Genomic DNA, 23002 nt, shown 5'->3' with positions numbered 1-23002 from the left:
AATACGGTAAATAATAACCAAGTAGGCAACAGGAGAAGTTCCTTTGAGTTGGGAGTTCCATGGCAGGGTTGTCGTTGCTGAACAACTGAAGGCTGCCGATGTTAGAAGAGATCAGCGGCTGGCAACTTTAATTTTTAGGCATTATAATGACATGGGCATTATAATGACATAGGGACATGGGTGGCGCTGTGGGTTAAACCACAGAGCCTAGGACTTGTCAATCAGAAGGTCGGCGGTTCGAATCCCCGTGAAGGGGTTGAGCTCCCGTTGCTCGGTCCCTGCTCCTGCCAACCTAGCAGTCTGAAAGCACGTCAAAGTGCAAGTACATAAATAGGTACCACTCTGGCGGGAAGGTAAACGGCGTTTCCGTGCGCTGCTCTGGTTCGCCAGAAGCGGCTTAGTCATGCTGGCCACATGACCCGGAAGCTGTACGCCGGCTCTCTCAGCCAATAAAGCGAGATGAGCACCGCAACCCCAGAGTCGGTCACGACTGGACCTAATGGTCAGGGGTCCCTTTACCTTTACCTTTAGGTAACAGGAGAAGTTCCTTTGAGTTGGGAGTTCTATGGCAGGGTTGTTGTTGCTGAAAAACTGAAGGCTGCCGTAAGAAGTTAGAAGAGATCGGCGGTTGGCAACTTTAATTTTTAGGCATTATAATGAGAGGCTGGGACATGGCTCAAACAGTGATTTCGTTGTGACAAGGCTTGGGAAACTATAACTGTCTTGGCCAAACAGAGTATGAGAATAGTACTTCAGAAGCAGCACCAGAGGGGGTATGTTTACTTGCAAGTTTGCAGGGGAACAAAGAGGAAGTTCAATTCCATGTATATACCCTTAAAGGTAAAGGTAAAGGTAAAGGTACCCCTGCCCGTACGGGCCAGTCTTGACAGACTCTGGGGTTGTGCGCCCATCTCACTTAAGAGGCCAGGGGCCAGCGCTGTCCGGAGACACTTCCGGGTCACGTGGCCAGCGTGACATCGCTGCTCTGGCGAGCCAGAGCCGCACATGGAAACGCCGTTTACCTTCCCGCTGGTAAGCGATCCCTATTTATCTACTTGCACCCGGAGGTGCTTTCGAACTGCTAGGTTGGCAGGCGCTGGGACCGAGCAGCGGGAGCGCACCCCGCCGCAGGGATTCGAACCGCCGACCTTTCGATCGGCAAGCCCTAGGCGCTGAGGCTTTTACCCACAGCGCCACCCGCGTCCCTTATATATATACCCTTAGAAACTAGCAATAAAGACATCTTGTTGCTTTTTATAAGCAATGACGTGAGCCCAACCTGAAGAAGGAAGAGTTATGGGCTTTTTAAAGCTCCTATTGGCACACATCATATAAACTTTAAATAGAACATAATCTCAACATTTGATAACTTCCCTGCTGAGTGATTTAAGACCTTTACTGGTGTCATTCATGAGCGTATTAAATGTATGCTTAATGTACTCCGAATTGCATGATGCATGGAATGATGCCATAATCTTCATTTATAAAAATGGGGAGCATCCAAGGTTGTTGACGGACAGGTTAAACAGGTCCATTATTAGTTCATTTGGAATCTGCTAGTGGCTGCAAAAAAAAAAAGAAATCTGATTACAAAGAAATGGCATGGACCTGCTTTTCCTATGTCAGGGGTGGTTAAGATTTGGAAATGTTGATATTAACAATGTTGATTTAAGCCAGGGGTGGTGAACCTGTCACTCCACCCCCCCAAGATGTTGCTAGACTCTACCTTCCATCATCCCTGACAATTGGCCTTGTTGGCTGGAGGTAATAGGCCTTGTAGACCAGAAGACCTTGAAGATACCAGCTTCATGAAAGTTGCAAAAGGGAACTGAAGCCAAGTCTTCTTTAGAGCTCTTGGCTATGTGTGTAGGGCTTTGATAGCCTCCGATCCATTGTCGCAATGCTTCAGCAAATGGTTGATGGACAAGTTTGCTAAGAGGATCATTTTTACCATGAAGGTAAAGGGTAAAGGGACCCCTGACCATTAAGTCCAGTCATGGCCGACTCTGGGGTTGCGGCTCTCATCTTTTTTACCATGAAGGATCATTTTTACCATGAAGGTAAAGGGTAAAGGGACCCCTGACCATTAGGTCCAGTCATGGCCGACTCTGGGGTTGCGGCCCATCAGCTGGTTACTATTCAGGATTACAGTGGTACCTTGGTTTGCATACATCTTGGTTTGCATACGTTTTGAATTACATTTTTTTTATATATATAATATTTATTAATAGTTTTTTTAAAAAAATTATAACATAATAAACAAAACATACAAAAAATATCACATTTCATAACATATTTTCTTATCCTTTTTGGACTTCCTCACATCTCCCTCTCCTACGTTCCAAAATATAAAAATTAATTCAGCAATTTATCACCTTGTCCCCACCTTATCTAATTTTCCAATGTTATATCTTAAATTTTAGATATATTCATTTGACTCTTTAAAACTTTTTAGTTTAGCCTAATCATTATCTAAAAGTTGATTTTTTCCTAAATTTAGCTTATCTTCATAGTTCAGTTTATCTAATTCAATGGTGCCAAGTTGTTTGTGATTAAGCATCCTCCTTAACATTCATACAGTTTACAATATTTTTGCAAATAGTCCTTAAATTTCTTCCAATCTTCTTCCACCGTCTCCTCTCCCAGGTCTCGAATTCTGCCAGTCATCTCAGCCAGTTCCATATAGTCTATCAGTTGCATCTGCCATTCTTCCAGTGTGGGTAGATCTTGGGTTTTCCAATGCTTAGCAACGAGTATCCTTGCTGCTGTTGTTGCATACATAAAAAATGTTCGGTCATTCCTTAGCACCCTCTGGTCAACAATGCCCAAAAGGAAGGCCTCTGGTTTCTTAGGGAAGGTATACTTAAATACCTTTTTCAGCTCATTGTATATCATTTCCCAGAAGGCCTTAACCTTAGGGCAAGTCCACCAGAGGTGAAAGAACGTTCCTTCACTTTCCCTACATTTCCAACACTTATTATCAGACAAGTGGTATATTTTTGCAAGTTTGACTGGGGTCATGTACCATCTATATATCATTTTCATTACATTTTCTTTCAAAGTGTTACATGCAGTGAAATTCAGCCCAATGGTCCATAACTTTTCCCAGTCCTCAAACATAATATTATACCCAATGTCCTGTGCCCACTTTATCATAGCCGATTTAACCATTTCATCTTGTGTGTTCCATTTTAACAGCAAGTTATACATTTTTGAGAGTACCTTAGTCTTAGGCTCTAACAGTTCCGTTTCTAACTTCGATTTTTCCACCTGGAATCCTAACTTTTTATCAAGTTTAAAAACTTCTTTAATCTGAGCATAATGTAACCAATCTCGCACTTTGTCTTTCATTTTCTCCTGACTCTGCAATTTCCAATTATCTCCATCTTTTTCTAATATTTCCCAATACTTCGGCCATTTGGCCTCCATATTGAGTCTTTTCCGGGCCTTAGCTTCCAATGGTGAAAGCCACCTTGGAGTTTTGTTTTCCAATAAGTCTTTGTATTTTGTCCAGACATTAAATACTGCTTTTCTGACAATATGGTTCTTGAAATTCTTATTGATCTTAACCTTGTCATACCATAAATATGCATGCCAACCAAACGCATTGTCAAAACCTTCCAGATCTAGTACATCAGTGTCTTCGAGAAGCAGCCAATCTTTCAACCAGCAAAAAGCTGCTGATTCATAGTACAGCCTTAAGTCTGGCAGCGCGAAGCCCCCTCTTTCTTTCGCATCAGTTAATATCTTAAACTTAATTCTGGGCTTTTTGCCCTGCCAGACAAATTTAGAAATATCTCTCTGCCACTTCCGGGAACACTCTGTTTTGTCCACAATCTGTAATGTTTGAAATAAAAAAAGCATTTTCGGCAATACATTCATCTTTACAGCAGCAATTCGGCCTAACAAGGAAAGTTTCAATCTTGTCCAACTTTCTAATTCTCTCTTAATTTCTGCCCAGCATTTCTCATAATTATCTTTAAATAGACTCAGATTTTTTGCTGTTATATTTACCCCTAGGTATTTTACTTTTTTAACCACGTTCAACTCTGTCTCTTTCTGAAACCGTTCTGACTCTGTAACTGTCAAGTTTTTCCCCAATACCTTAGTTTTCTGCTTATTTAACGTAAATCCCGCTACCCGACCAAACTCTTGAATTAATTGTAATACTTTTTTTCGTGCTAGATTCTGGCTCCTGAAGGGTCAAAACTAGATCATCTGCAAACGCTTTAAGTTTATATTGTTTCGCTCTGACCTGAATACCTTCCACCAGCCGGTCCCCTCTGATCATGTTCAAGAGCACCTCCAGAACAGAGATAAATAACAGTGGGGAAATCGGGCAGCCTTGTCGTGTTCCTTTTTCAATTTTGAACTCTTCAGTAATCACATTGTTAACTATCAGTTTAGCCTTTTGTTCTGAATAAATTGCGTCAATCCCGTTCCCAAAACTCCGTCCCACCCCCATCCCTTCCAAATTTCCCTTCATAAATTTCCAAGAAATATTATCAAAGGCTTTCTCCGCATCTATAAAAATTAAAACTGCTTTTGTGTTGATATTTGTTTGCAAAAGTTCCAAAATGTCAATTATGTTCCTTGTGTTAGCAAACAAATGTCTTCCTGGGAGAAAGCCTGCCTGGTCTTTGTGAATTACCTGATTCAAGACTTTTTTAAATCTACTTGCTAATATGTCTGCAAATATTTTGTAATCCACATTTAGGAGGGAGATGGGGCGGTAGTTCTTAAGTTGAGTCTTTTCAGTTTCCGATTTTGGTATCAATGTGATAAAAGCTTCTTTCCACGATTCCGGCGCCTTTTCCCCCTCCAAAATTTCGTTGCTAACCTCCAGCATTGGTTGTATCAAATAATCTTTCAATGTCTTATAATACTTGGAGGTTAGTCCATCTGGCCCTGGAGATTTGCCCAATTGCATATTCTGAATAGCTTGTTGAATCTCTTGTCGTGTTATGCATACGTTTTGAATTACATACGGGGATTAGAACCGCCGACCTTCTGATTGGCAAGTCCTAGGCTCTGTGGTTTAACCCACAGCACCACCCGCATCCCTTTTAACACAAAGTGTACTGCAAATATTATCTGCTATCTGTTTTTCTGGGATGGCTTTCTTCTGTTTTTGTGTGAATATAACCTGTCTTCTGAATTATGGGCAAAGATTATTTCTGGTAAGGCTTTTAAGGATGGCATTTGCGTGGCCAGGTGGAGACGCCCGACCCCAGGCGACCCCCAGGAGGAATAATGACTCATGACAACGTGTTATGGGATTAAAATTGGCCACAACTTGATTAAACTTTCAGATGTAGGGAGACCTTGGCTTAGGCATTGGGCATTTATCCCTCCCAGTCCCCATCCGGGGATCTGGGGAACATCAGTTTTATCCAAACTACGTGGGGATTGGGCTAGCTCTGGAAAACGTACGTTTAAGCAGAGAGCCTGCCCCCCATTTCGCTGCAACGCAGGGGTAGACCACTGACAACCTCTCGGCGTATGGCCAATGACTTCCCTCAAAACAACCCCTTTAACAGGGAACCCTGGGATCGCCACTGCAGGGGGGTTGTGGGTCACCGCTTCACGCCCCCCCCCCCCATTTAGGGAAGATAGACTAAGGGATTCCACCCAGCGCCTGAAACCGCCAAAGTTGTGATGTTTTGCTATGGGGAAGGCAAAACCTGCCAATGCAGGAAAATTCCTTCCTGGTCCTTCAACAGCAACCATCAGTGACTGTAGCAGCGCCCGCGTACCTGTAAAGAAGTGGTTAACCTGCAAAAGGAAGGCATAAACTGAGGGAGGGCAGGGTGGGAGAAGCTCTGGAGCCGACTGAGGACTCCCAGGTAAGTTCCACCCTCTATTGTGTGTGCAGGGCAGCCCTAACCCTACCTGGGCAACTCCCCTGGCAACACCTTCCCAGCTGGGATTGGTTGACTATCCGAGGTTAGGCGGGAACCTCCAGGTATCCAGCTTGGGGAGGCAAAGCCAGTCTGACTTGCCAGAGATTGTGTAGGGCCAGGGGGCTGCGTGTGACCACGCAAAAAGCACCCCACCCATTTGAAGTGGGGAGCAGTCATTAATAGATAGACTGGGCAATATCTGTACGTTTTGGGCTTGCCTGACATGGGAATAATAATAGAATTAAGAATTTGACCGTGAAATAGTCCAATAAGGGGCTAAGACAACGTCCTGGGAAAAGCTTTTTAAAATGTGGTTGCAAAACTCTCAGGCTGAATTGCTTCCCCAGATTCAAGATCTGGAGAATGGTATCTTTCGCTATAGATATTATTAGCCTATTTAAACATTTTCTGTGTTGGTCCGGCGTTCCTTCCTTCCTTTCTCAACAAACCACTTTGGAGCTAAGACAGATATGCCATAATTTCCCTAGAGCCTTTTAAATGTATTGTTTGAAGTTCTTTATATCAGTGCAACTACATATAAATCTGGGATCTCAAATAGGGAGATAATTTTCTGCTTTAACTTAGGTCACATAAGTTGAATTAATACTTTGGTCCAAATTGTGAGAAACAATTTATTATGTGAAAGGCAATCTGTTCAAATAATAAGAAGCAAAGAAGTTAAGGTTGGGCTTCCGTATTTTTTGCCATCTTAGAAAAATAATAATAATTAAAATGTTCCACTCCCAGGCCATGTCTCAGTAAAGCCCTTTTAGCCTGTCTGGGACAACTGCAACATTACCTCAGGGAAAGAGTGGCCTAGTTGCCAAGACTGAATGAACAAAATGGTAAAAAAATAAGTAAAATCTGGAGTGCCAGAGCTGGACTCAGCATACAGTAATCCAAAGGAAGGAGAATCAAGAGAAGTTATTCAGGCACAGAAGGAAGGCAAAGAAGAAATTGCGGAATTTAGGGTTGCCATATTTCAAAAACCAGGACACCCCGAAAGTTGTTTTTGGAAATTTCCACCAGACGTCAATTCCGCAAATGTATGGCATCCCTAGCCCAGAATTGTGTGGTTAGGCACTGAAGGGGGGGAAAGGCCACTGAGGGAACAGGATACTCGACAAAATGGGCCTTCTTAGGTCAATCTAGAATGGCATAATCATGTGAAAGTGCTACAGGGCACTCGTACCACCATTTAAATTTCTTTATGTCACTGCTGTTTGCGTGGCGAGTTCCCGCCTCCCACCAGTAGGAATAACGACACGTGACACAATTATTTTAGGTTAATGGGCTAAAAATGGCCACAACTTTATTGGTTACAGGTAAAGAGTGGTATTGGCTTAGGCATTGGTCCAATCCGACTATCCGTCTTCAGCCTGTTTGCTTGAAGACCGGGAAGGGTTAACACCAGCAGGGGGAGCCCTGCTGATGCACATCAACTAGGGACTCCCCCGGGGTCACCGCTCGGGGGTGTTCCTTAGGCCCTCACCTCCATAGGCTTCGGACTAGGCAATGCCCCCCCAGAATCCTTTACCGGACTACCCTTCAATATTTGGGGGAGGCGATGTGCTCCCCAACACATCTACATAACAATACCCCTACCCAATGCCTAACCACCAAAACCAAAGAAGTTGTGACGATTTGCTACGAGGTAGGCAAAAAAGGGACGCGGGTGGCGCTGTGGGTAAAAGCCTCAGCGCCTAGGGCTTGCCGATCGAAAGGTCGGCGGTTCGAATCCCCGCGGCGGGGTGCACTCCCACTGCTCGGTCCCAGCGCCTGCCAACCTAGCAGTTCGAAAGCACCCCCGGGTGCAAGTAGATAAATAGGGACCGCTTACTGGCGGGAAGGTAAACGGCGTTTCCGTGTGCGGCTCTGGCTCTGGCCAGAGCAGCGATGTCACGTTGGCCACGTGACCCGGAGGTGTCTCCGGACAGCGCTGGCCCTCGGCCTCTTAAGTGAGATGGGCGCACAACCCCAGAGTCTGTCAAGACTGGCCCGTACGGGCAGGGGTACCTTTACCTTTACCTTTAGGCAAAAAAACGGTGCCAATTTGCCAAGTGGAAAAGAATCCTACCAGGCCCCTTAACGGCGACCAACCGAGGTCCATAGCAAGGTCAGAAAGGGAACCGTGAAGGGTGGGTGGGTGGGAAACCAAAGAAGCTGAGCGGCCAAAGAGGGAGATCTCAGGCCACACTTGCCTTAAGTGAGGCAAGCCACACCCCCTGAGCCAGCCGATGACACGGCCCGAGGATTCCCCTGATCGCGCAGGTCTGGAAGCGTGACGCCCGCAACACCACCTCCTCCCGAGGTCGGAAGTGGCTTTAAGGCATAGAGGCAAGGCCAAAGAAATGGCTGCGCCACAAAACAGGTCAGCTCCAGAGGAGCAGCTGTAGACAGATTTCGTTCTTCTTCTCCATAAGAAAGTAAGATAATATTGATTTTTCTGGATTATTTCTGAGATCCATTGATGAGCTTCCCCACAGAATCCAGTCATTTTTTGTGCTAGGCTGCAAAGTCTTCCGAGTTCATACATGTGGTCTGACCGCAACAGGAACCTCATCTGTAATCCTAATGCATAGCTATTACTCTGATTTCTATTGTCAAGCGTAATCTCTTCCCAAAGGGTTTGGTAGCATTAATCATAATTCCCCTGCGGGCATTTGTCAAGTCTCCCAGTTATTTTCCTTCTCTGAATCTTGCTTAATCATTGCCTTAAAATATCATGTTGTAATGAGTTCCACAGACTAATTACACTCTAGGTTCCTTTTGAGAACTCATTCTGTATTGAGGCGCCAGTGCCGAACACAGCTGTCGCTGTCTTCTGCGAATATCGTTTTGCACAATTAAGTAAGAAGGGTTCAATTTTAGAAATGGTTTAGAAAGCAATCTCAGGAGAATCCTTAGAAACACATAGGATTGCGGACACTTTCTCTGCATTCTAACGTGCAGAAATTAAGTAAAGGGAAGGTTTTTTCCATCACTTTATCTCCACGATAGGAAAAACGTCCGCTGCTAAATTTCTGTATAGAAGGCAACTGGAAGGGACAAATAGGTTCTTCTTGTAATCTGGGAATGAATGTTCCACCTACATCTTGTTACAACACGTCACAGCCTGTCATTTTCCTGCCATATCATGCTGTAATGTCTGCATTTATTGCACCAGTGTCGACAGGCAAATCACTTCAAAGTATTTCTGCATTTGTGGCTGCATCATGCATTATTCGATTGCTTTAGCAGAGGACTTTTGGCTTTTTGAATATTATCGCTCATGGACTGCTTAGAAATATCATACAAATGGGTCATTTATAAATAAAATTCATCCCACTGGCTGATACTTCAGAAGATATGTAACCCAACCCACCCAGGACACTAAACTGGACCACATATTGCGTGTTACCTGCATTTTTCCATTTCGGAAGCTTTGAACATTTGCATTGCGGTTCTAGGCTTTTGTGGTCAATGCTGCCCATCAGCTGGTTACTATTCAGGATTACAGTGGTACCTTGGTTTCCATACATCTTGGTTTGCATAGGTTTTGGATTACAAACACGTCAAACCCAGAAGTGCGTTTGCAACCTTATTTTCGATTAAAAGGTAAAGGTAAAGGTAAAGGACCCCTGACATTTAAGTCCAGTCGTGAATGACTCTAGGGTTGCAGCGCTCATCTCACTTTACTGGCCGAGGGAGCCGGCGTACAGCTTCCGGGTCATGTGGCCAGCATGACTAAGCCTCTTCTGGCGAACCAGAGCAGCGCACGGAAACGCCGTTTACCTATAGCTGTCAACTTACAGATTTGAAAATAAGAGACCAGCAGCCTCAAAAATAAGGGATCAGCAGCCAAAATAAGGGATCAACAATTACTTTGATAAAATACATATTTTGTTGCATGCAAATGGCTTTAGATACCTATTAGGTCCATAAATTACCATATAGCATTTATTCAACACAAAAAAAGCAACAATTTGTTGTTGACAAAGGACAGCTGGACATAGAAAGGGCCCCATTACCTTCAGTAGCTTATTTAAGGGACATCATCAATAAGGGACAGCAGCAGGACATGGCGCTGGGATAAGGGACTGTCCCGCCAAATAAGGGACGCTTGACAGCTATGCGTTTACCTTCCCGCTGGAGCAGTACCTATTTATCTACTTGCACATTGGTGTGCTTTCGAACTGCAAGGTTGGCAGGAGCAGGGACCAAGCAATGGGAGCTCACCCCGTCGCGGGGATTTGAACCGCCGACATTCCGATCGACAAACCCTAGGCTCAGTGGTTTAGACCACAGCACCACCCGCATCCCATTTTCTTGGATTACAACCCATTATTTATTTATTTTTTTTATTACGGACAAAAAATTTCTGGGAGGCCCCATTGGCGAAAGCGCGCCTTGGGCTACAACCTGTTTTGGTTTACAAACGGACTTCCGGAACGGGTTATGGTTGAAAACCAAGGTACCACTGTATTGTTGTTTACAAATGGAGGGGTGGGGTTTGTGTTGTTGGAATAGTTGCCATGTTTTGATGCTTGATCCCTCAAATGCTTCTTCCCCATCATGTCCCTCCAGATCTGGCACCTTCCTGAACCGGTCTGGTCACCGCAGACAGAGATCTTGAGCTGCAGGCTGTCTTGTCTTGGATGAAGGGAGGAGCAAGACACAGAGTGATAACTCAGCATATTGGGTCACGTCCTTTGCATCAGATATCACCAGCAACCTGGAGGTGATGTCAGGTCTAGAGGCAACTTGTTACTGAGGGCTTGCATGCTGCAGTGGTCAGTGCGATCTGGTAGGTGGTTTTTACCCAGGGGTTTTTTATAATTATTATTTTTTTACAAGCTGGAAAGTGTGCAGAGGAGGGCAACCAAGATGAACAAAGGTCTGGAAACTAAGACTTATGAGGAGCGCTTGAAGGATCTGGGTATGTTTAGCCCAGAAGAGAGGAAAATGAGATACGATATGATAGCCATCTTTAAATATCTTAAGGGCTGTCACATGGAGGAGGGAACATGCTTGTTTTCTCTTGCTCTGGAGGGTAGGACTCAAACCAATGGCTTCAAGTTGAAAGAAAGGAGATTCTCACTAAATATTCAGAAAAACTTTCAGACGGTTAGAGCTGTTTGGCAGTGGAACAGACGCCCACGAGAGATGGTGGACACGCAATTATTGAATGTTAAAATGATGTTGGAATGAAAGGAAGTGGTTTTAGCAATAAGGCAAAAGGAATATGTAAAAATGGATTGATATTAGAGGAAAATTTGAAGTTATAATATGTGAAGACAAGAAATTAAGGGTAAACAAAGAGGGTATGGATTTGCTGAACTAATTATTAAATGGAATACAAAAAAGGGAGGTGTGAGGAAGTCATGAGAATAAGTAAATGAGTGGTAAGATAAGAGAAAGAGGGATTCATTTTTAACGGTTTTTATTTTTCTTTACTATTTTTTTCTTTTTTGGTTCTGCATTTTTTGTATTCTTTCTTTCATTATTTCTGTAATCATTTTTTCTTGTTGAAAAATTTGAATAAATATTATTTTTAAAAAAAGAAAAAGAGAGATGGTGGAGACGCTTTCCTTGGAGGTTTTTCAGCAGAGGTGGGGTGGCCATCTGCTATGGATGTTTTAGCTGAGATTCTTGCCTTGCAGGGGGTTGAACTAGACGACCCTCTCAAGATCCCTTCATAGCCCTCAACTGTTCCCTTTTTTTAAGGGAAATTCCCTTATTCCGAATAGGATTCCTCGCAAGAAAAAGGAAAAGTTGACAGCTATGGATCCCTTCCAACTCTAAGATGCTATGATTCTAAATGTGTTTCCAACACTTGATGGAAAATCAAAGGAGATGAGTTCATTTACCATTTTGGCCCACGCTAATTCGGGTAAACAACTCTGTCAATTTAAGCTGTTTCGGCATAATGAGGAATTTGCATCGCAAATTCACGAGTTGCCCATTACAAAGTCATGACTAATTTATAAGCAACAAAATGCTCGGTGAATTCGAATGCAAAGTTCACAGTTGCAAAAATGACACGATTCTCTGTTCTGTTCTGTTCTTCCTTGTTCACGAAATAGCATGTTAGTTTCTTTCGGTTCAGCTGGACAGCATGTAGGCCCCCGTTGTGCTTTGTCACAACCTGGGTGTGATGTGGGGTTTTCGTTGTTGTCATTATTGAACCCAGTAAATTGTGAGAGAATGTGGGCAAGCCCATAACAAGGATTTGCTTGAAATTACTCAACACAAATACTGTAGATGTGTCTGCAGGTAGCTTTGTAATTTGAAGAAAACATTGGATGAATCAGAGTGGGAAGTTCTCTGCTCTCATTAAAGTTCAATCAAAACCAGGAACCAAAGACCTTCTGTTTCATGGGTAGTGTTATGTACAGTGGTGCCTCGCAAGACGAAATTAATCCATTCCGTGAGGCTCTTCGTATAGCGGTTTTTTCGTCTTGCGAAGCAAGCCCATTGACAGCTTAGCGGATTAGCACTATTAGCGGTTTAGCGGCTTTTTGCGGATCAGCTGATAAGCGGCTTAGGGCTTAGGAAAAGGGGGGGAAAGGAAAAAAAAACCCGCAGGAACTCGCAAGACATTTTCGTCTTGTGAAGCAAGCCCATAGGGAAATTCGTTTTGCGAAGCGCCTCCAAAACGGAAAACCATTTCGTCTAGCGGGTTTTCCATCTTGCGAGGTGTTTGTCTTGCGGGGCACCACTGTACTAACCTTGGATCCTAGAACAATAGGCAAGTAGGATCCTAGAATGCAACAACTGATTGGCTTGCAGGAGAAGGTCAATCAGGCTCCAGGAGGGAAGCTGAATCAGCCAATCAGATGGGACTCATTGTGTAAATAATGTATATAAAAGCCTGAGGTTTGGGGGCAATTCAATCACTGTTTTACAAGCTGCAATAAAGAGCATGAAATCACTACAGGATGCCAAGAGCAAATCAGGCTCCAGGAGGAAGTTAATCAACCTATTAGGCTGGTAGGATTGTAGATTGCAACAACTGATCGGCCTGCAGGAAAAGACCAATCAGGCTCCAGGATGGAAGCAGAATCAGCCAGTCAGACGGGACTTATTGTGTAGATAATGTATATAAAAGCCTGAGGTTTGGGGGGCAATTCAATCACTGTTTTACAAGCTGCAATAAAGAGCATGAAATCACTACAGGACTCTGATAATATTTCACAGTTCATCTCCCAAATATTGGGAGGGAATATTTTGTCCTTTGTAATAGTAATTTCAGGGGGTCTACTTGTGAGTATGACGTAACATTGGCTACAATCCAATACTTTAGGTAAAGATGGCAGTTTGTTCACCTTCAGGCAGGTACAAAATTTTGCCTGGCTGGTTGCTCTCCCCAGACCAGCAAGGAAGTGAATTAAGATGGTTCTGTAATTGGAAGAAAGATTGTCAGGAGGAACCAAGGTTTCATGGGTGGGGGAACATAAAGCCATGGAAAATAATATCTGATGGGGGTACTCTGGGAAGAGGCTACCTGGCTGTTTTCCTAGTCGAAGCTGAGAGCCCAGATTCCTTGATGTTCTTCACCTAACTACAGATTCATATCCCAAATACAATGAAATGACCTCACCATTGAAATTGCTGACAGCATATTCTTGGAGTTAGCGCCACTGCCTTGCTTGGTTTCTCTTCTGCCCATCCAGTATTAGTAGGGCAGCTAAAAATTAGGCAATGCGTCACAAAGAGGAGGTGAAAGGAGGACATGGATTTGCATTAATTGTATATGCGCTAATTAAATTAGATGTAAATTAAAACAACACTTACAGTCATTTAAATAGAAGTAAAAGGCATCCCATAATAGTGGAGAAGACTGTGACCAGATGACCTGCTTTGTTTGTTGTCCAGGTGCCAACTCATGATGCACAATTTCAAGGCCCCTTCTGCTCTCCCGTCTTCAAGCTTTAAACCAGACTTAGACTGGAAAGTGCTTCAAACAGAGGACTACTTCCCATAGAGAACTGTCCCCTGATACCCCTTCAAGAGTAGAAGGTAATGTAATATGTCCATAGCCCTAGTTTTACTCAATTTTCGGGTTGATGCCTGCATTCTGGACCAAGAGCCATTTCCAAGCACTTTTCTTAGACACTCCCACTCTCAAGGTACATTATAGCCATCCAATCTGGGTGTTGCCACAGTATGGATGATCGTGGCCAAACTAGGACATCAGCTGAACTGCACACCACACCAGTAGAAATATCCCCCAGAGTCATCTGAAAACCATTTGGATCCATCAGTCTAAGGGTTGACTACTGAAATTGGTCCCTTATCCCCGGCAGAATTTTGAGAATGCTATGAGGCTACACATCACCAAATGATGATCTGCCCATGCCAGTGAAGCATATCTATGTTCCTGAGTCAAAATCTCAAATCACCTCCCACTTGTCCAGTAAGGTAAAGGTAAAGGGACCCCTTGACCATTCGGTCCAGTTGTGGCCGACTCTGGGGTTGCGGTGCTCATCTCGCTTTATTGGCCGTGGGAGCCGGCATACAGCTTCCAGGTCATGTGGCTAGCATGACTAAGCTGCTTCTGGCGAACCAGAGCAGCGCATGGAAATGCCGTTTACCGTCCCGCCAGAGTGGTACCTATTTATCTACTTGCACATTGACATGCTTTCAAACTGCTAGGTTGGCAGGAGCAGGGACCGAGCAACGGGAGCTCTCCCCATCACGGGGAATCGAACCACCAACCTTCTGATCGGCAAGTCCTAGGCTCTGTGGTTTAACTCACAGCGCCCCCCGCGTCCCATCTCCTGTTTAGTACAAAGCACCAAATCAAGGATGTGACCTGTCAAATGTGTAAGATCAGATGATCTGATCTGAGACAGACCCATGGTTGCAATGGAGGCCATGAAATACTGATAGAGGGAGCCTTTTCATAGATGTTGAAGTTCCCTCAAATCAACCAGTTCCTCCAACAGCACCCTCAAACCATCTCCATCATCTCAGACACAGAAACTGTTCGCAGTGGAACAGATGGCATCCTAAGAGAATGTCTATCCTGTCTCAAGAGCTCAGCACCGGCTACAGAGAGGTTTCGGGGCAGAAATCTGGTGGTGGAGATGGGATTGTGGTAGACTGTGACAACTCTTCTCTCAGCCCATAGAGCCTTGGCTAACACTGTACCACAATACTTGTTGGGAACAACTGAGCGAGACAAATCTTTCACTCACTATGTTCATCCAGAATTCTTGGCGTCACATGGTTTACCAGCATTGACTGATTTGATGTTAATTCACTAGTTAGTACTACTAAGATGGATAACTAATAGGACAAGCAGGGAGCCCCAAGCTCAGAGAAGGACCAGAGGGGTTCACAGCCTACAGCTGCCTGATCTCCTTTCTCCTTCGTTGGTCCATTCATGAATAATCTCCAGCCACCAACACACTACCAAGCAAAGGACTAGCCTTCTCACTCACTTGAATTCCAAGTCAACCCCACCCCACATACTGTATTTTTCACCCTATAAGATGCACGCGACCATAAGACGCACCAAGTTTTAGAGGAGGAGAACAAGAAAAAAAAATATTCTCTCCCTCTCTGTGCAGCACCTCTCCAGCGAAGCGAAGTCAGAACAGCAAGAGGGATCGCTACGCAGCGAAAGCAGCGATCCCTCTTGCTGTTCTGGCTTCTGGGATAGCCGCACCAAGCCTCTTCAGGGCAGGGGGAGCGTTCCTCCCACTGCCCTGAAGAGGCTTCGCGCGGCTATCCCTGAAGCCAGAACAGCAAGAGGGATCAGTGCGCACCGATCCCTCTCGCTCTCCTGGCTTCAGGGATAGCTTTGCAGCCTGCATCCGCTCTATAAGATGCACACACATTTCCCCTTACTTTTTAGGAGGGGAGAAGTGCGTCTTATAGAGCGAAAAATACGGTGATTCGCCTTTGCATTTCTATACTGATCCTTGGTTTCCTAGTAGAGATTTGAATCTTTTTAAATTTAATTTAATTTTTTAATCTTTTAATGTAAGAATGCTTAACAACTGAACTCACAGTAGACGTCATACTAATTATACCATCTGGTGGGGGAGATATGATGGAGGGGGTGGAATACATGGAAGTAACCTCTCAGAATGGGTGCATGTTACATTTATTTTTTTTTAAAGGCACCCCAAAAAATTCACACAAAGGCAAAAGAGCGAGAAAACAAATGGGGCATTCCTGGTAACTAGAGACAGCTGAGTCCTGTTTGCTCAGTCAATTCACAGTCATATATGGGAGAGACCCTGGCTGCCTCTGCTGGTCCTATACCACGGCTTAGCTGCTGGCCTTCCACCTCCTGACAGCTGGGGGAGGACATGTCTGTAGAGGGGAGCCTACTCTGCAAACATAAGGATCCTACCCTGAACACAGAGGTTCTGAATAGGAAATGCAGAGCAGCCCTCCTTTCATGTACATGCTCCCATCCCGCAATTCATGGACAGCGAGGGGACGAGATGTATATCTGGGACCAGCAACGTGTGGTGAGACCCAGCTTTCCCCCTCATGCGATCATGACTTGCATAAGGGATAATACCCAAACAGGGCTTTGAAGCTCATAGGATCTAAGTGAAAGTGATATCCATTTCACTTAAGTTTACGTGAACAGATAATTCATTGCATTTTTAATGTACTTACTGAATTTCTAAAATAATGGTTTACAAGAAGCCCCGTCTGCAAATGCATAGTGGGCATTTAAAATGTGATTGAAAACTCATGCTATTAATCTCTGGTTATTTTATCGTGGCGGGTGCCAATCTCCCCACTCTGTGTTTTCGCCTATAATTCTTTCATTTTCACCCACTTCTCTCAGAATGGCTAGGACGGAAACAAGAACGAGATACCTGGAGCCTTGGATGATTGCACTGATTGTCCTAGCAGCGTTTGCAGTCGTAGCCCTTGTCGTCGGCCTGCTGGTTTATTTTTTGGTATACGGTGAGTGCATCAGTTGTTACAAATCCATCTGGCCTGAACTGCTTTCTGTTTTCAAGCTTTTCAAAAGTTAAAATGGTCTCAACCAGGCTTTGTGATCAAGACAACCTCTAGCCCAGGGCATGCACCCTGGAACATGTGTTTTGAGGTTCTGCAGGGTGCTGTCGTCTCCCCAATGCTGTTTTACATCTATATGAAGCCATTGGGAGTGGTCATGAGGGGTTTTGGAGCACAGGGTCTCTATATGCCAGTGGTGGCAAACCTTTTAGAGACCGAGTGCCTAAACTCTGCAAACCAAAACCCACTTATTTATCGCAATGTGCCCAGAGTTGTTGAGATTTTTGTTGAGAGTTTTTTTGGGGGGGCTCCCCAAAATTTTGGAGCTTTTTTTGGGGGGGGGTTGCAAAAGTTGTTTTGCTTTTTTGGGGGGATGCCCCAAAGCTGCTGAGCTTTTTTTGGGGGGGGGGGAGAGAACAATGACTCGCTGGAACTAACGTGCAGCTGGAACTAATGCCCCACAAATAAAATAACCCAGAGATGCATTTTAAATAAAAGCACACATTCTACTCATGTAAAAACACACTGATTCCTGGACTGTCCACGGGCCGGATTTTATAATGAATGATTTTAGAGTGTTGTGTTGTACTGTTTTGTTGTTGTTAGCCGCCCTGAGCCCGGCTTCAGCTGGGGAGGGCGAGATATAAATAATTTTTTTTATTATTATTATTATTTAGAAGGCGATTGGGTCGGATCTGGCCCCCGGGCTTTAGTTTGCCTACCCATGCTTTAGTGTCATCAGCTCAGTATTATGAAATATTCTGCCAGTGGAGACTCAAGTACAGTGGTGCCTCGCAAGACGAAATTAATCCGTTCCGCGAGTCTCTTCGTCTTGTGGTTTTTTCGTCTTGCGAAGCACGGCTATTAGCGGCTTAGTGGCTTTAAGAAAAAGGAAACAAACTCGCAAGACGTTTCGTCTTGCGAAGCAAGCCCATAGGGAAATTCGTCTTGTGGAACGACTCAAAAAGCGGAAAACTCTTTCGTCTAGCAAGTTTTTCGTCTTGCGAGGCATTCGTCTTGCGGGGCACCACTGTAGACCCCTTCTGTGCCAACTTTAAATGCCTGACGAAAACTTTTTTATTCCACCAGGTCTATGCAGGCAATGAACTTCCCACAACAGTTAGCTGATTTCTGATTTTAACTTTTTGTCTATGTTTTTACTGTGTGGTTGTATGGGTTATTACTGTAAACTGCTGTGATACATTTTATGAATAGCAGTAAACAAATATTTCTATGGACAAATAAATATGCTTTAAATTTATGGTGTATGTATGCAGCCTGGGGCACCATACATATTCCTGGGCAAATGAAAGGCAGGGAGCAGCCTGCTACTCTCCCTTCTCTGCAGAGAGAGATATGAAAGCACTCTGTTTCAGAGTTAAAAACACGGAGAGCCTCTGTCAGGGACTGCTCACCTCTGCGCCACGTTCTTGTAGATAGCATGAGCCACATTGGGGCGAAGAAAAGAGAAGATGAACATTGTTTAACATCTTCCTTTCCTCCACTTCCTTTGCTGCAGATCAGAAGTTGTTCTTTTACAATGCTTCCTTTAGAATCAGTAATGTGCCATACCAACCAAGTTTGGAAAAACAGACCTCGAAAGAATTTAGAGACCTGAGCTCCACCATTGAGACTATGGTAAGTGAAAATGGCTTTCTTTCTTTCTCCCTCCCTCATTCTAAACGCCACTTTTTGTGCAAAAAGAAAAATAACTGACGAAAGCTGAGGTGACATGAGGAATAAACCAGATTGCCTGTGCTGATCGCCGAAGAATTGATGCTTTTGAATTAAGGTGCTGGAGGAGACTCTTGAGAGTCCCATGGACTGCAAGAAGATCAAACCTTTCCATTCTTAAGGAAATCAGCCCTGAGTGCTCACTGGAAGGACAGATCCTGAAGCTGAAGCTCCAATACTTTGGCCACCTCATGAGAAGAGAAGACTTCCTGGAAAAAACCCCTGATGTTGGGAAAGATTGAGGGCACAAGGAGAAGGGGACGACAGAGGACGAGATGGTTGGACAGTGTTCTTGAAGCTACCAGCACGAGTTTGACCAAACTGCGGGAGGCAGTGGAAGACAGGAGTGCCTGGCATGCTTTGGTCCAGGGGGTCATGAAGAGTCGGACACGACTAAACTACTAAACAACAACAACAACAAAGCCTGGGCACAGCAATCTAGAATCTGATGCAAAGTTATCAAGGGCTATTCTTGTAAGCCTGGCCATAATTTTAGCGGGAAGGTGGAGTATTCTTTTTCTGTCAGCTGTTTTATTTTATTTACCAGCCATGTGTTTACTATCCTTAAAAAAACAAACGCAAACCCTAAATGTTCTTCATAAATTGCGAAGTACAGCATGACAAGCACCACATGGTGATGATAAACAATAGCTAAGTCTACAGACATTGCAAGTTATTTTGATCAATTTTGTGGCGCAGAGATTTTCAAATGTGTGTGAAATTTCTCTGAGGTATTCTGGGATGTACTTGCCAAATATCATTTTCCTTCCTTTCTTCCTTTCAACAGATTAATGAGGCATTTGAAGGTACTCCATTGAAGAAAAGGAAGATCAAATCGCAAGTCGTAAATCTACGGTATGTAAAGCAAATGTTTTATGGCCAAAAGTGAAGTTCGGAATACAGTGGTACCTCGGGTTACATACACTTCAGGTTACAGACTCCACTAACCCAGAAATAGTACCTCGGGTTAAGAACTTTGCTTCAGGATGAGAACAGAAATCGTGCGGCGGCGGCGCAGTGGCAGCAGGAGGCCCCATTAAGCTAAAGTGGTGCTTCAGGTTAAGAACAGTTTCAGGTTAAGAACGGACCTCCAGAACGAATTAAGTATTTAACCCAAGGTACCACTGTAAAGTTAAATGTAAATCAGTTTGCCCAAGATGACTTTAGACACTGAATTGGCCTTACCTTCTAGTAGCAATGGAGAACATTTCTCCTTTTAGCCCAAGGTCTGAATTCACTCTTGTGGGCTGCACTTGCATGCCAGGAGTGGACATGGCCATCCCCATCGCTGCTCACGGAGTCTGCCTGGCACACGCAAGCCCCATAGTGCCGTTTCTGCCAGCGCAGGGCCCCGACCCACTGCGTCACTCCCAGGGGAGACACGTGGCTCGGGCGCGCTGTAGGCCAGGCCCCGTGGTAAGTGCCACCCCCGTGGTGTGCCATTTTGTCACCGCCTCAGGGATGACACCCGGGGTGGACTGCACCCCCCACCCCTCCCTTCCTATGTGTCACGGTCCGGTTCACAGGCGGTCGAAGTCCTGGCCGGGGACGTCGGGACCGGGGGCAAGATGGCAGGGTGGGAGCAAGAACAGGAGTCCGGAAGCCAGGAGTCAGGAAGCCAAGACTCCAAGGGTCAGAGAGCCGGGAGTCAAGAAGGCAAGGGTCCGAGGGTTAGGAAGCAAGGAGTCATCAAGTCAAAGGTCTGAGGATCAAAAAATGAGAGTCACGAAGTCAAGGGTCCGAGGATCAAGGAGCAAGGAGTCAAACACAGCAAGGCAGGGAACATGTTGCTGTGGCAAAGAGCCGAAGGGAAAATGCTGATCTTATATCCCTTCCCAGCTCCTGCCAGCAGGTGCTGTGAGTTACCAATTGGCCTCACCTGTGTGGCCGCGCCTTGCCTCTCCAGAACAAACTTAGGAAGGCCCTAGTCCTGCGAAGCCCTACTGGTCAGAGGGCCTGGCTCCTCCACGCACTCCTGACACTTTCCACTTCCATCAGGGAACTGTGTATATGTTCTCCTCAGCATATCGGCGCATCCCTTTTGTTTATTACTCATTCCATTTTGATTATGTACACATCATGACTCAGTTTCTGAGTCTGCTGTTCAAATGATGATGAGATATGATACTGCATTCCACTTTTACGCTGTTATTTACCCAAAAAATCAGAGAAACGTACGGGTAGTTCCTAGGCAGTACCCCATGGTAGCTGCTTACATGGCCAGACCTGCTTACTTTCGCCAGCATAAATTTTATTCCTTTCATCCCACACTGCTTCCAAAGAGCTCATTATGGTCTGTGCAGTGGGGCAAATGGGACTTGGGCTTTTCTCTCACACACCTCAGACTGGTTGTTGGTTACGGGCTCATTAACTTGATTGCTCTCCAGTGAAATTGGATGCCTGATTTTTTTTTTAATGGCTTTGCCAACAGCGTATTTAAATACAAATACCACCCTCTTCTTAGTTATAAATCCAGCTGCCGGATTTTAAAAGTAGGTGGGATGATTTAAAAACCATTAATCGTTCCGTAGCTCAATAACTTTTTAGATGTTTATAAAGATAACCGTGCCTGAATCGCTGAGCTGGGAACAGATGACTTGCAAGAAATGGGAATAAATTCCCATCTTCTTGCTTGCGTGTGTGTGCAGTGCACCTGAGGGAATGAAAATGGCAATATCCAAGGTGAGAAATGGTGGAGTCTAGAGGCAGACGCCACAAACAGTTCCGCCAGGGCTCCACAGAGCCAGGCTTTTACATTTGCATCATGTAATCTCTGACTAATAGGACGGATGAGGTGGCTGCTTCTCAGGTTCAAGGTGTCACTAAGGACAGCAAGTGGGAGAGAGACACAGATATGATCTGAGGAATACATCATGCACAAGCCCTATTAAAATGAATGGAAGCTTGCAAGGACACAGTTTTGGGGTGGTAGACTGATTGAAAATCCTACCTCCCTCAGAACAGATTGCTGCCCCCGTCACAAGGGAGGCCCATTCTTTTTCAGGGAGCTAAAATTGTTTGATGGGGTTTACACCCAATGGTTGAGTTGCCCTCCTTTCTCCCCACCCCTTTTCAACTTTTTCTTTTCTTTTTTTAAATAGTATTTATTCAAATTTTAAAGATTACAAAGATAAAAAAATAAAAGGACAAGACAAACAAACAAAAAAACAAACAAAAACAACAGAAAAAATACAAACAATTAACAAAACAAAACAGATCCAACCTTTACATAACTTTCTTTCCTTGACCTCCTCACACCTCCCTTTTTTGTATTCTAGTTCAATTAGATGTTTCAGCAAATCCTTTCCAGCTTTGTTTTTATCCTAATAATTTATCTTAATGTGCTGTAATTCTCGTCTTTCACCAATTAAAAAATCAATTTTAACCTAATCCTTTATATCATTTCTGCTAAAACCACATTACTTCATTCCAACAACCTTCTAACATTCCTTAATTTTGCAGTGTTTCTGTAGATAAGCTTTAAATTTTTTCCAGTCTTCTTCCACCAACTCTTCACCTTGGTCTCGGACCTTTTCAACTTTTTCAAAGCTCCTCTCAGAATGCAGCTCATTTTGGCAACCAGGGAAAGAGGCTTTGCTCCCAGAGGAGCTAAAAACAGGTGCTGCACCTTCCAAAAGTAAGAATCCAGGAACTTTTCAGAGACTCCCACCCTCAAGTTTCAGAGGATACACCAAAATGTCTTGTTTGAGCTGTGGTGTAGTGGGAGGAGGCATGGGGTGGTTTCCCTGGGCACAAAATTGTTAGGGGTGCAAAATTTCAACACCCAGTTCTCCCTGCGTGCCTCCGTTGCTGGTCTCTGTTGAAAACGGCTTCTCCCTGAGAACCAGGAAGTGACCTCTCCTGATTGCGTGTCTATTCCCGCCCCCTCCCACAGAATGGAATAAATAAAGACACAGGACACGGAATTTAGGTTAATGGGCGAAAAATGGCCACAACTTTATTGATTACAGGTAAGAGCGGTATTGGCTTTAGGCATTGGCCCTATCAGACTAACCGGTATAACCGGGAAGTGTTAAGCACCAACAGGGGGAGCCCCCGAGATGCACATCCCTGGGCGCTCCCCGAGGGGTTACCGCCTCCGTAGGTTTCGGATGAGGCGACGCCCCCCGGAGTCCTTTAACGAACTACCCTTCAGCATTTTGGGGGAGGTGATGGCGTTCCTCCCCCCATCTCATTTGCATAACAATACCCTGCCAATGCCTAACCGCCAAAACCAAGAAGTTGTGACGTTTGCTACGAGGTAGGCGAAAAAACCAAGTGGCTTCCAAAATATAGCCAATTAGCCAAATGGAAAAATTCCTACCAGGCCCCTTGCGGCGACCAGCCGAGGCCCATAGCAAAGTCCAGCTTAGAACCTAAAGGGTGGGAGG

At 44.6% G+C, this 23002-nt stretch overlaps 1 protein-coding gene across 4 annotated transcripts in view; it reads left to right on the top strand.

The window, feature by feature from the left end:
• The window catches only part of LOC307200835 (transmembrane protease serine 11A-like), a 71624-nt gene that overhangs the window by 20872 nt on the left and 27750 nt on the right, over positions 1 to 23002 (top strand). For 2 of the 4 annotated variants that reach the window (XM_079949835.1, XM_079949832.1), the window contains exons 2-6: positions 10470 to 10689; positions 13761 to 13904; positions 16702 to 16823; positions 18397 to 18515; positions 19399 to 19466. In XM_079949835.1, coding sequence (XP_079805961.1) covers positions 16703 to 16823; positions 18397 to 18515; positions 19399 to 19466 — 308 coding nt within the window. In that variant the 5' untranslated portion in view covers positions 10470 to 10689; positions 13761 to 13904; position 16702. The remainder of the gene's footprint in view (positions 1 to 10469; positions 10690 to 13760; positions 13905 to 16701; positions 16824 to 18396; positions 18516 to 19398; positions 19467 to 23002) is intronic. The other 2 variants (XM_079949833.1, XM_079949834.1) reach the window with 2 other exon arrangements.

This window comes from Podarcis cretensis (assembly GCF_951804945.1).
Source record: "Podarcis cretensis genome assembly, chromosome: 13".
Classification (NCBI taxonomy): domain Eukaryota; kingdom Metazoa; phylum Chordata; class Lepidosauria; order Squamata; family Lacertidae; genus Podarcis; species Podarcis cretensis.
Note: the sequence above shows the minus strand (reverse complement) of the source record. Positions and strands in the feature narration are given on the sequence as shown.